General features: G+C 42.9%; 1 protein-coding gene across 1 annotated transcript in view; it reads left to right on the forward strand.

The window, feature by feature from the left end:
• The first annotated feature begins 6,461 nt into the window (after positions 1-6,461).
• The window catches only part of LOC121457179 (protoheme IX farnesyltransferase, mitochondrial), a 108,520-nt gene continuing 100,765 nt past the window's right edge, over positions 6,462-14,216 (forward strand). The window contains exons 1-3 of the mRNA XM_041665925.1: positions 6,462-6,589; positions 11,542-11,675; positions 13,545-13,863. Of these exons, the coding sequence (XP_041521859.1) occupies positions 6,547-6,589; positions 11,542-11,675; positions 13,545-13,863 (496 nt within the window). The 5' untranslated portion in view covers positions 6,462-6,546. The remainder of the gene's footprint in view (positions 6,590-11,541; positions 11,676-13,544; positions 13,864-14,216) is intronic.

Raw genomic sequence — 14,216 nt, forward strand, 5'->3', positions numbered from 1 at the left:
CCCATTGGCAAGCCCTTCATTTCTGAGAACGCCTGCCTGTCCTGCTGAAAGACAAATTGCCGGGTGTAATGATCTTAGGTCATAACTCCCCCCACCCCTCAAAACTCCAGGGAGTCGTTTGGCATGGAACTATTGGAGAGGAAATGTCTGAGGTCAACCCAAAGTTTTATTCTCTTACAAATGTCTACCTAATACTTGATTGCCCACCCCCTGCATTTACATTTCTCTCTTTCTGAAGGTATAGTTCACATCCCTTCCATGCACATGTGACTGAGAAAATTTCTAGCATCTCTCAAGTTCAGGCTGTATCAACCCTTCATTACCCACAGGATCCTTTGTGCAGAACTGCAGACTGGTGTGTGTCTCCCCAGTAGACATGGTCCATTTCTAACGCGATCTTAATTGGAAACAGGGTCTTGCAGATATAATCAAATTGAAGTTGTTATGATGGAGTCTAAATCAATATGGCAGGTGCTTTTACAAGAAGTGAACTTTAAAGCTGGGCATGGTGGTGCAGGCCTGCACTTGGGAGACGGAGGCAGAAGGACTGAAGCCCAGAGCGGCCTGTGCTACACAAAGATCTCTGGGTACTAGTCATTTTCCTGTGGCTATGATAAAACCCCATGACCAAAAGAAACTAAAGAGAGAGTTTATTTTAGTTTACGGTTCTGGAAGGATCGAGTCTGTCATGGCAAAGAAGGCATGGCAAGGAATCCAGCTGATGGCATGTTCATCTACAGGCAGGAAGCAGAAAAAGAGAGCAAGCAAGAAAGAGGATGCCTGCTTCCACTGATGCTTCTTCCAGCAAGGCTCTGCATCCTAATGGGTGCAGGGCCTCCCAAACAGTGCCTCAAACTGGGGACCAAGTGCTCAGGTACATAAGCCTAAGAGGGATATTTCTCATCCAAATCACTATACTGTTTGAAAAAATGTAAAAGAACAAAAAGGGGGTTAAAATTAGACAGGCATGGAGACCACCATATGAAGACACACAGGGGAAAGATGATCACATTTAGGAGGGGTCTGAGGATGGAATTGCTGCTTCATGCAAAGGAATGCCTGGGAATTTCTAGAAGACTGAGATGAAAATGAAGGCTACTCTCCCAGAAGCAATGAAAGGGCATAGTCCCACTGGCATTTCTCACTTCCATAGTGGGGAGACAACACATATCTGCTGCTTTAGGCCACCCAGTCTACGGTCAGGTCCACAATCAAAGCTTTGAAGAGGTCTTAGGTAGAAACCCGTATTCTTGCAAAGGTCCAAATATGGACCAAGTACTCACAATATAAAGTAATTTAAGTTGTAGAACTGGTATTAGTATCCTGTTCTATACATATACAAAACTGGGCCAATGGAAAGTTGAACCTAAGTCAGCAAATGTAAAATCTAGCAAATGTTTAAGGTTGGACTTCAATAACTTCACTGGTTTGACAAAATTAAAAATTCTAGAGTAGAAAACCAGCTAACAGAGACTGCAATACATAAAATATCGGTGTCTTGGTATTAGACAGACTTAAATTCTAAGTGTGGCAACTTTTAGAGTGTGAATTTGGGAAAATGGATAGTATCTGAAATACCAATGAATGTATCAGAGTTCCTGAGACAAAAGAACAAGACTGACACGAACAGGTGTTATGTAACAGCACAGTCGTGCTAAAGGGTGCTAAAAGATGCTGTTTTGCAAATATGGAATGCATTGCCACAACAAATAGACTTCAGGTATGGTGAGCTGGCTCAGCTGGTAAAATGTTTGTCCTGTAAGCCTAACAGTCTGAATTCAACTCCTGGAATGAACCCATGGTAGGAGAGGACCAACTCCTGAATGTTGTCTTCTGACCGTCACACAAATGCCATGGCACACATGAACACACACACAACCACATTAAAACAAATTTTGTTTGCTGTTGGGCTAAATGTGCAAATGCAGAGAAAAAGAGGCTCATTGATGAGGAATACCTGGTTCCAGAAAAGATATAAGAAGGCCCACATATTCCTCGTTGTTTATCTAAGATTACTGTCCTGAAGGCACTTACCTGGGATTCTGCTTGCTGGTTTTCCTGAAGGCACTTACCTGGGATTCTGCTTGCTGGTTTCCTGAAGGCACTTACCTGGGATTCTGCTTGCTGGTTTGCCTTCTGCACATCTCCTTGTATTTTGAACTTGTATAATATTTAATACTGACAGTTCACTTACCAGAATACAGAACCATTTCTTTAGAATTCCCCACAGCTATATTTAGTCTTTAGTGATGTTCTTAAGGTTATGGGTTTCTCAAACATAGAATTTGCTTCCTATGCTTAGAATGCTTCACTGCCTACTTCACTAGGCTCCAAGATGCTGAGAAGGACCAAACAAGGAGAGGAATGCATTCCAGATGTGGTAAACCAGATGTTTACTACTATCAAAGGAGATGGGTCTACAATAAACAGTAAGAAACACAACAAATCTGTATAAAATGGCCTTTTATTTTTAGTGTTACTTAAAGCATCATAGATTCATTTTATATGAGAAATAGCTACCACCACAACCTTGTAGTGTGTACCTGCAATTGGATCTCTCAGAAGGCTCAGGCAGAAGAAGCACCTGTTTAAAGTCAGCCTTGGGCTACATACTGAGACTGCGTCTCAAACAAAAAAAAAAAAAAATAACCTCAAAAAACCAAAGTCACTCTATTTGAATTTGTCTTATTTTCCACTAAGCATGCATCCGTTTTGGAGAGCTGCCACAGTCCCAGTTGTCTCTGTCTCATGTCTCTTCAGCAAGCTCTAACGCACGATGTTCGGCCCCCTAGGCCATTCACTGAATACATCACCCAGGATGCAAGAATCTGAAGTTTATTTATTCTTCAGGCTTGTTACTGCAGAGCTTCAGGATGGTTGTCTCGGCTTTAGAAATTTTCAATCTCAGCCCTGCTTCCTGAGAATAAAAGAAACAAGGCGGAAAGAACACCTCCCTTTACATGTTCGGTTCAACAGCAACCAAAATTTTCTTCAAAACTTCACTAGCAGGCTTCTCTTTTTCCATGCTACTGTTGGAAATGCTATAAAACCGAATGACAGTTAACGACGAATAAAATTACGCGGTCTTAAAGCAATCATGATTCCTCTTTGGTATTGGGAATTTTGCTTCCCTCATTACAGTCAGGGTCAGTTTGTTACAAAGATGTTGGGAAGGATTTATTTATTTATTCCTGCCAACCCACCCATTTTAAATAACTGTCATTTTCATGTCTAGTACCCTAAAACTCACGTATGGTCTTGAGATCTGGAAAGTTATGAAGGAAAAGGTGTTGGCAGACTTCAACCGAGGTGTCTGTCTGGAATGATCTCAGAGGATGAGTCTACTCTGATGTGATCAATCACCTTGGAGGAACAAAGAGGAACTCTGAGGAGCTGAGTTGGGTGGTCAAGTTCATGGGAGGCTGTAAATTCCATCAGTCATCTACAAAGCTACCATTCCTAGTGCTGGGGATAGGTCAATCCCATTGCGGCAGGGGTCCAGCATAGCTATCCCAGTGAGGGTCAAGATGCAGCAAGAGGCACAGGGAAAAGGGACTCGTTTCTCTTCCCCCTTGCTTCCTTCGCATCTGCCTGTACTTCCTGGAAGCACCTCCTCAGGATGTCACTCCCTAGCAGTAGCTGAGCACTTTTGCAGTTTTTTTTTTTTTTTTTTTTTTTTTTTTTAATGTTCAAAGAATCAGCGTGGGGCTGGAGGTAGTACTTAGGAGTGCTTGCCTTGGTTAAACCCTTAGTACCAGAACAAAGGAACCACTCCCTTTCATGTCCACTAATAGATTTCTTTACTTATCCCTATTGTGAGTCTCCTTTGCAGAGGGAAGACACACTTCCGCCAGAGGATACCAAGCAGAGGCTGGGATCACATTATTAGTGAGAAGCTAGCATGTTGAGCAATGACCACTGAGGGAGTTGAAGAGTCTTTAGTATATTTCTATGAAAATAATGCCCATTATCCTCATCAAAGATTTACATCTGACAAATTAGTATCAACTGTCTACACCACGGTTTTAAGCATATTCAGAGTTGTAAAACTACCACCCCAATCGATTTAGGGATATTTTGATCTTCCCTCTATTCAAATGAGCCGTGCACCCATTAACAATCACTCTTTTCTCCCTAGCACTGCCTACTAGCACTAGGCAAGTAGTTACCTACTCTCTCTAACGATTTAAACATTCTGGTCTTTTCATATACATCAATACTATCCAGTAAGTGATCTTCTATACTGACTTCTCTAACTTAGTATTATTTTCATGGTCGTAGTATATAGTTGTACTTTACTTTCATTCTTATGGCAATCAGGGCCACTATGTGGATACACTGCAGCATGTGTATAATCTGTTGATGAGCACTTAGCTTCTATCCACTTTCGGATATTGTGATATTAGGAGTGAACCAATGCTGTCATTGTCTTAGGCATACACCTGGGAAAGGCTCAGCAGGGTAATGAGGTAGTGCTGTGATGAACTTATTGAGGAACACTTCAACTGTTTCCCAGAGTGGCTACGATAGTTTATATTGCCATAAGCAACGTATCAGGATTCGTATTTCTCCACAAACTTAGCAGTTCCTGCTATTGCTTGATTTTGTGTATCGCCATCTTAGGGAGGATGCAGTCCTACCACCCTTTGGTTTTTTTTTTTTTTTACTATGCAGATGAGATCCTGTACTGCTCTTTTTACTTTTAATATAAAAGTTGTATGGAGATACAAGTTATACATCAACAAGTCATTGAGAAAAGTATACAGTTGTGTGCTTTTTAGGATTCAGAGCACAGCCACTGTCACGAATAACTTTAGGACATTCTCATTAGTAGTCACCTCCATTTCTCCCCGACACTCTCAGACCTAAGCAACCACTAATTTATTTTGGGTCTCTATCAACCTTAATAAATAAATAAATTAAAAAAATAAAAAAAATAAATTAAAAAAAAACAAAAAAAATAAAAAAAAGAAAATGATAAAAGGAGCATGGGGCAGTAGAAACATCAAGCTAAATGAACGAAGCCAATTACAAATGTACTATACTGCTCTTTTCATATGAAATTTTCAGACTGGACAAATTGATAGACACCCTTTGGTTTTATAAAGTGAATTTTAAATATATATATATATATATATACACACACATATGGGGGAGCATTTTTTTTTTACTATGCAGATGAGATCCTGTACTGCTCTTTTTACTTTTAATATAAAAGTTGTATGGAGATACAAGTTATACATCAACAAGTCATTGAGAAAAGTATACAGTTGTGTGCTTTTTAGGATTCAGAGCACAGCCACTGTCACGAATAACTTTAGGACATTCTCATTAGTAGTCCTAGAGACTTAGTAGACTTAGACATTAGTAGTCCTAAAGAGAATTTAAAATTCACTTTATAATCTCTACTCTCTAGCCATCGGGTTCTATATCCTATAACCATCCAGCTAGGTATCAGAAGCCTGGTTTGTAAAAGGCTTAGCAATTTATGATGGTAAAAAGGCAGACCCTTCAATGTCGTTGAAGGGAACCAGTTTAGGAACAGTTAGTTGGTTTATTTAGCCAAGATGGATGCAGAGCAGAAGGCCTGATTCATCTAAGAATAAGCAAATGTTGTTGGGATGAATGTAACTCCAAATTGCGCATTTGATTTGTGTATTTAAGGCTTGGACTTCATATTTCACGGAACAGGGCATGTTCAAAATGCTTGCAAAACGGTGGTTGAACGAAGTTGTTATTGACTTTTCAGTTCCTCTCCAGGGATCCACTCTCTTGTTCTTGAGTTTAACATTAATTTGATGGGGACACTATGATAAACTGTGATTGGCCACGGAGAATCAATCCCATTCTCTGCTGTCTTCCTTCTAACCTGGAAAAATCGCAGTTCCTTCTGCTGAGCAGTAAGCTGGCTCTTCAAAGCCTTTCTTCAGAAAGCCTTCAGAAATGTTAACCTCATTCCGTAGCGTTTTCTGACTTACACATTTAAGACTCTCACAAGAAGCACCTCTCCCACGCAGAGGTACAGTGGGAGCTCCTGCACAATCGGCGAAGTCTCCTGCCTCAGTGCCCCTTGCCTAGCACCGGAGGTGAACCACAGGACTCTCGCCTCATCGCTTTCGCTCTTCTGCTTAAGGAGATCCTTCCTTCCTCGTTCTTTTACTTAACCAAACCCCAACACGAGAAGCCGGAGGCTGTGTAACAGCAGCCTGGAGGACGATTCAGGAGGCTTCAACTCTCAAGCCCAGCCGGGACCGACTCCGCGGCCCTAGCCCCGCCACTACTCGCTCTTTTGTCCCCGCGCTCGGGCAGTTCGGGCGCCCCGGAGAGTCACCTCCACCCACCTTCACCTGAGCGGCAGGTGAAGACACCCCGCCGTAAAGTCCGTCCTCAAGCGCCGGCCGCCGAGCTTTCACTGTCTCGGGACACCGGACGTGACGGACAGGAAGTCCCGCCTCATTCCTAGGGCGGGCTAGCAAGATGGCGGCGCCCTGGAGCCGGTGAGGTGAGAGGACACGGGGCTCCCGGGGACAGCTGCACCGGTGCGTTATGGCCGCGTCCCCGCACACCCTCTCCTCGCGCCTCCTCACAGGTATTGTGCCCCACCGGGAACGATCGTGGGAGAATTCTTGTCTATTTGCCACGCGCGAGATCTTGGTTCTAGCTGGCTGCAACCTTGGAAGCCCTTGGCTTGTCACCTGGTAGGGAGGTGACCTTTGGGGTAACCTGAAGGGAAAGGCCACGGAGATGTGGACCAGTTTTGTGGCGTAGGCCAGGTGCTCCCTAACGTTTGGTGTCTTGTGCTTCTTTGGAGTTTCAAACAGTGCAAGCTGGCGGGCAGGGTAAACCGGGGGGCTCCACAATCCTCGGGCTTATGAGAGCCGCGCTTCCTAGCCACTGCCTTGTAATGACAAGAGGCGCACCTGCCCCCCATGGAGGAGCTTCCTTCCAGCTAGAAGTGTCGTGGTGATAACCAAGATAATAGCTGCAGGCTGAATCCCATTGAGACTTAGCCCTGGGCCATCAGGATGGCTCTTTCCGTTCTAAAAAGGCCTTCTGATAAGTATTTATTTATCACAAATTCTTGAACAGGTCTCCTACCTTACCTTTTCTGAGAGGCCAGCTTCTGCACTCTACCTAAAATAGGAGCCTTTCTCTTTCTTTTCTCCTATCACCTTAATTTATCATGGCTAGGACATAATCTAATTGTTCACACACACAATCCAGATGTACATCAATTTAGTACGTTTCTCCCAATTAGACACACACTTTGTGAAGGTAGAGATTGCCTCTCTCATCAATTCACCCCTTTATCTTTCATGCCCAGAGAAGTTCCTCTGTACATTGACAATGCTCAGTCACTTGTGAATGAATGAGATTGTTCTGGTAGAAATATTTGAAGAGGAGGTTGGTTTTTTTGCTAATATCTGAGGAAGGTAGCTAGGTGGACCATATGAGAGACAAGATAGTAGAAGTCAAGAACTTCCTTCTCACATCCCAGAAATATTTTGTGTGTGACTAGCTGTGTTGCTAACAGTGGTTCCAGGAAGTTCTTTTTTCCCCTGGGTTTGTGTGATCTCAAAGCAGATCATTTGAGTTTACTATTATTGAGGTAACTGAGAGAGATGATCTCAAAGGTCCCTTCTGGCCCATAAAATAGGGTGGCGATTGGAAGGGAGGGTAGAGGAGACAAGGTTGGGCAGTATTTGGTAATTGTTGAAGCTGTGGGATAAGTAATAGGGACTCCTTGGATACTTCTGTTTTTATATGACTGCCAATTTCCATACTGAAAAGTTTGTGGGTTTTTTTTAAATTGGGTTTTGGGGGTAGGTGGGTTATGAGTCTTTTTTGAGTCACTTTGTTACTTTCTGTCATTCCTGCTGTGAGTGTTCCTTGATCCTGACCGTTGGTACTCATTTTCAGAGGACTCAGCTCTTCTTGTTGCTTGACTATTCTCTCTGTCTGGAAGCTTCTCCTGTATATGTTCCTCGGAGAAGCCTTTCTTTCTACTTTTCTGTTCTACATTTCAGCTCCGTATGGGACAATTCTGTTTTGATTGTGAACCCCACAGTGTAGGAGACAGGTTGCATATGACCCTACTGTTCTAGGATCGGTCTTTAGAATGGTGGAATAGAGGAGACTAGTAGCTTAGTTGCTAAAATTGGGCATACCTTCCTGTTCCTTGGGGGGTCTATGCAAGATCCCACTCAGAAGTTTGATGGGGAGGTTGGCGGAGAAGGATCCTTACGGTTGTCAGCAGGTACTTCTGAGTTTGCTTAGAAAAGTTTAGGTTGTTTTCATTTCCATGAAATAAGCTTCAGGAACCTTGAAGCCACTTGTCTCCTTAGCTGATAAAAAAAAAGCCCTAGTATTAATAGTGAATCATGGTAAAAGGACCAACTCTTCAGATTTTTAATGCATCTGTTGTAAGCCTTGGATAGCTTAAAATGTACATGTGTTTACCCAGGCCTGAAATAGCTCTCATTTTCTAGGTCTTTGTTCATGAGCACATGACACACTTTGACTAAACCAAGGGTTGTTATCCTTTACAAATTCAGTTTCCAAGTTATGTTCTGCCTGCCCTCCCCCAGGATTTTTGTTACTGCCAGTCTGTAAAATTTCATCTTGGCCCACCTAATCTTGAAAGAATTTGCAAGGTGTTTCCAAGGCAAACACATACCCATCCATTTGAAAGTGAGCGTGTCATAACTGTGGTTTGAAGATTTGGCTCACCTCTATTTTAAGATAATGGCCTTGTGTTTCCAGAGGCGGGGCTCATTCTCACAGTTGAGGAAGGCTACCTGGGCTTGTCAGTCACCAAACATTTTACTTTATTATCTGGCAAGTGTCCAGTAGCTGTGGTAACAAAGGTGACTAAAGGAGAGATGGCCGTTAAAGAACTAAACACTATGATGATGGTGTTTAGAGAATTCTTTCCTTGGGGAGACGGAAACAGTGCCTACCCCCTCATGATAAGGTCCTAATGAAGAACCAAATTATGATTCCACCAGCGTTCATCCTGGGGAACCAATGTGTTTATTGAGTTGCTTATAGAACATGGGTGAGGGGCTACTGGTAGGAGTAGAGGGATCACAGAGTAGCTGCTCTTGCAAGTTTGTCCCTAGTGTGGATGATGGTGCCCCTCCAGTGAACCTTTCCCAGCCTTTAACTCTAGCACCTCTGCGCCCCGAAGCCACATGCAATTAAGACAGAACTGCTAACAAATGGTGAGGAGTGGCTGGAATCTCGGGTGAGAGTCCAAGCCCTCCAGTGCCTTGTCTATGAGGGAAGGTCAACAGCTAGCAAGCTGGATCCTGAGGGACTTTTGCAAGCAGGTGTAGCTGGTCTGACATAGATGGAGGATGTTTTGTTCAGGGGACTGCATTTTTTAACAGTTTGCATTAAGAAGTGCTATCATAGCCGGGCGGTGGTGGCGCACGCCTTTAATCCCAGCACTCGGGAGGCAGAGGCAGGCGGATCTTTGAGTTCGAGGCCAGCCTGGTCTACAAGAGCTAGTTCCAGGACAGGCTCCAAAACCACAGAGAAACCCTGTCTCGAAAAAAAAAAAAAAAAAAGAAGTGCTACCATGGGACTCGGGAGATGGCTCAGCAGTTAAGAGCACTGACTGTTGTTCCAGAAGACTTGGGTTCAATTCCCAGTGCCCACCTGACAACTTACAACTGCCTGTAATTCTGCCTCCAGGGAATCTGACACTCTCCCACAGATATGTAGGAAAAACACCAATGCACATAAAAAATAATAAATAAATAAGTCATTAAAAAGAAGAAGTACTATCATCAGATGCAGAGACCCACAGCCAAACATTAGGATAGCTGTGGAAGAGGGGAGGAAGAGTTGTAGGAGTGAGAGCATCAAAGGCACCACAGAATATGTCCCACAGAATCAACTAACCAGGACTCATAGGGGTTCACAGAGATGAAGTGACAGCCAGAAAGCCTGTATGAATCTGACCTAAGTCCTCTGCATACACATTATGGTTATGTAGCTTGGTGTTCTTGTGGGACTTCTAGCAGTGTGAGCAGGGGCTGTTTCTGAATCTTGCCTGTTCTTGGGACCCTTTCCCTCCTCTGGGTTTTCTCATATATGTGGGGATGTGCCTAGTATTAATGTAACTTGTTATGTGGTGTTTGCTTGATATCCCTGGGACGCCTGCCCTTTGCTGAAGGGAAATGGTTGGGGAGTAGATCTGGGGAAGAGGGGAGGTGGTAGGGGAGGGATTAGGAGGAGAAGGAGGAGGGGAAACTGGTCAGGATGTAATATATGAGAGAAGAGTAAATAAAAATTAAAAAGTAGTAGGAAGTACTCTGATAAAACACAATATAACATGATAGAATAGTGGAAGAGACTGAGAATTTGATAGAGAGTAGACTGCACAGAAGGAAACAGTGTAAATAATGTTTATCCAGTTGTGTGTAATGTGCTTTGTTGGAAGGTCATGAGGCAGTATTGCTGTGATAAAGTAGATGTGCAGGTTTGTGATAGCAATATATGCTGGTTTGAATATAGGCACAGACATTTGAACTCTTGATCCCCAGAGGTGGTGCTGTTTGGGAAGGCTTAGGGGTAAAATCTGTGACACACGGGTTGGAAAAGAAAGGAGATGCATGAAGGCAGGATGACTTCCCTCTCATTGCTATAACTCTGCTCCAGTAGAAGCTCCCAGGAGTCTTTGAGTAGGAATAGCAAAAGGGGGTATAGGTGTGACCTGCATGTCCTACCTTACAACTGTTTGACTGCCCTTCCCAATCTTAAAACTTTCTAAGCTTCCAGAGCCCTGTAGGTTTGTAGCTTCTTGAGTATTACAAGCCTTCCTCTAGGAGGGAATGCTTAAACTTAGTGGAAATAACTACACAAAACATAGAAAATTGAAGCACACTAGAAAACTAAGAAGCAGAGAACAGAACATAGATGAACTTTAGGTTGTAGAATCCATGAGAGGAGCCACTTTGGGAAAGATTGGCTGGGGACCCGGAGGGTCAGCGAGGGGCTAACTGTAGCGTCTATGCTTTCACATGCTGGACGAGGGTGATGTCTGAAATAAGCTCTGAATTTGTTGACTTGAGAGGTTTAATAAAGTGATTAGAATTCAAATTTGGGTGCAACAGAAGCAGCTCATTCTTAACTGGGTTGACGGTTGTATTTTACTGAACGTCATTTTCCCTTCCTTGTAGTTATTTTAACTATGCAAAGGAAATCCAAACCTTCATTTCAGTTTACCAGCATTTAGTGAGAAAAGATGAGTGCTTCCCTTTCTACTTTATAAAAAGTGAACTCATTGCATTGTATTAGAAACATCTACAGTGTGGTAGTCTGAACTCTTGTAAGCATAATGATGTGAAGGTGACATTTCCATCCCTCATCCAAGCCTAGCGCTGATGAGTGCCACTTATCCCCCAGTGGGAGTCAGTGGTGGCTTGGAGTCCAGCCCCACCCAGCAGCATCTTGCCTGGTTTTGATGTAGGCACAACTGAGTGAGAGGCCACCGTTTCAACATGCCTTCTTCTCTTCGTCTCCTTGCTGCAGGCTCCGTGGGAGGCTGTGTCTGGTATCTCGAGAGAAGAGCTATACAGGAATTGCCACACAGGGTCACACGTCTGTTCAGGAATGTCAATAATCAGTGGGTCATGGTCCAGCACTTAAGCTTCCTCAAGCGCATGGTAAGTAGAAGCCTTCCTTCAGTTGCTTTTTGCCTCTGCTTTTATCTGGGTGAGGGAATTGCAGAGATTCCTATTCGAAGAAAAGTTTTAGGAAGTATTGTTAGAAAGAGGCTTTTATTTAGTGTTCTCTTAAGTTTATCCAAAACTTTAATCTCTTGCTTTGATTATTCTTAACTGAAACCAGAATAATTCTGGCATTGAGGTTAAATATATGATCTTGAATTTATTGATTAAGTTTGGAGAAAGATTGAAAACATATGGCATATTTCAACCAGGCTAAAATTAGGAAAGGCTGAACTGGTAGGACGCATCTTTTATACATTCTTTGAAGTTCTGTAAATATGTCAGGAATACAGTAGTTGTTTAACAGTGTGATCCTCTTATTTTCTTAGACCATTGGTGCATTTGAAAGTCTTTAAAAATACTTCTGAGGGAATGTAAAATGGCTCAGTCAGTAAAGTGCTTGCTTTGCAACTATGAGGATCTATGGGGGATCCCCAGAACCAACAGAAAAGAGCTGGGTGTAGAAGTATGCACTTGTTCCCTCAGTTTTAATGAGGCAAACATAGGATCCTTGGGGCTTACTGGCCAGCCATCTCAGCCCATTTGGTGAGCCCCAGAGTCCAGCAAGAGATTGTCTCAGGAAACAAGGTGGATTAGGCTGGAGAGATGCCTCAGAGGTTAAGAGCACTGGCTGTTTTTCCAGAGGTCCTGAGTTCAATTCCTAGCAACTCCATGGTGACTTAGAACCATCTATAATGAGATCTGGTGCCCTATTCTGACCTGTAGGAATGCATACATATAGAACATTGTATACACAATAAATAAATAAATCTGGTATGACTCCTGAGGAGAGTCACTGAAGGTTGACCTTTGATTTGTGTTTGTACCTCACTGCATGTGAACACGCACACATACGCACACACACACACACACACACACTCACACTACTGAGTGGACTAAGTAAAGTTTTTTTCTTTTCTTTTCTTTTTTTAATTTGCCAGTGCTTTTACAGTGGCATTGAGTATCTGGTCCTTACAGGCCTGTATCTGTGTAAAGATTGTGGCAACATGACTCTCTTCTAGGAAAGGGTCATGGACTAGTAAGACAGCTGGAAATTCGTAGTGCTTCTGAGAAAGAGCAGCACGTCATAGTCTAATGTTCTATTTAGAAACGTCTCACCCTTTCATTTAAAATACCCTCTTTAACTTAAAATTTAATTAATACAAAATGTTACTAAAATCCAATATATTGGTTTTTGTCAAATTTTAGAAGTTTGGTGTTCTCATCTATAAATAAAAGAGTTATAAGTAATGGCCTATCTTTAAGCACTGTTGTGAAGGTTAACTGAAATATATATTAATATAAAAAATAAGGACCCTCACAATATTTTTAGTAATTATCAGTTTTTGCCCATCAGTGATAGGGGCTGACTCTAAAACTGGTGTTCATTCCTCTTCCCACACTCCCACATGAGTGCAGCGTGAGTGGCCCTGCTCGCCTTCCAGTGAACTCCACTCAAGACTGTTTGCTTAAGAGCCAGGTGGTCAGTAGCTGACCTTGCTTATCTGTAGCTGGTTTTGTTGTATTTAGATTAGAAAGTCCAGCCTTCAGGAAGGCCAGTCGGTAACAGATGGCTCTTCTTTGCCATGAACTTAGATTCCTAGATTTTTCTAAACCACAAATTTAAAACTATAGCCAAAGCATTAATCTTAGCTCCATGTCTTTTAGTGCTGATGTCTGTGACACACACTGTATCGCATGCTGTGCTAACAGTGTAAAGTTATATGGTAAACTCTTCCCAGCAGTGAAAGCTGTCAAGGGACATCATCGTTTTTAGTAATGCATGTTGTTTGTCTGTCTGTCTAGTATGTCACACAGCTGCACAGGGGCCTTAGCCAGCGAGTCAAACCAAAGCCAGAGCCAGCAACTTCTCCATTCCTTGAACACATGTCTTCAGGGCAGGGTAGAGCAGAAGTGGATGAGCTGCCATCTCTGTCAGCCTCCAGCCTGCCTTTGTCCCAGAAGCCAAATGAGGAGTTGATGGAACTGGAGGCTGCCTCCATAGTGGAGCACGCTGTCGACACAGCCAAAGAGACAAAGGAAGAAAGGCAGTGGAAAGAGATGAAACTTCACGCTGACGATCTGCCCGGCATTTTGGCTCGACTCTCCAAGATCAAACTCACAGGTACCTGGTTTTATGGGACTGTTGTTTATTTCTACTGAGCTGTATTTATTACCTCCCTCAAACTTTGAAACTCAAGATTTTTCTTTCTCTAATTAGGATTCCCACTTGGATATTCTGAATTCTGCTTCCACAGAATTGGGGATTGTTGTACATTGTAACCTTTATGCCAAAAGTGACCTCATGTGAATTAAAGTAGATGTTTATCATGCCTGTTTCCTTATGCTTGTTATGTTTACAGTCACCGTGCTTTTAAAATGCAGTACCTGAGTCCAGGAAGCTGCACTGCTGGGGACTTTAGCTACTCTATGTTCTGTTCCCTGTGGGACCTCTGGGTTATCCTATGTGTGTAGGGC

Source organism: Microtus oregoni, unplaced genomic scaffold (genome assembly GCF_018167655.1).
Source record: "Microtus oregoni isolate MIOR12 unplaced genomic scaffold, Mior012 000015F_ref0000493, whole genome shotgun sequence".
Classification (NCBI taxonomy): Eukaryota; Metazoa; Chordata; class Mammalia; order Rodentia; family Cricetidae; genus Microtus; species Microtus oregoni.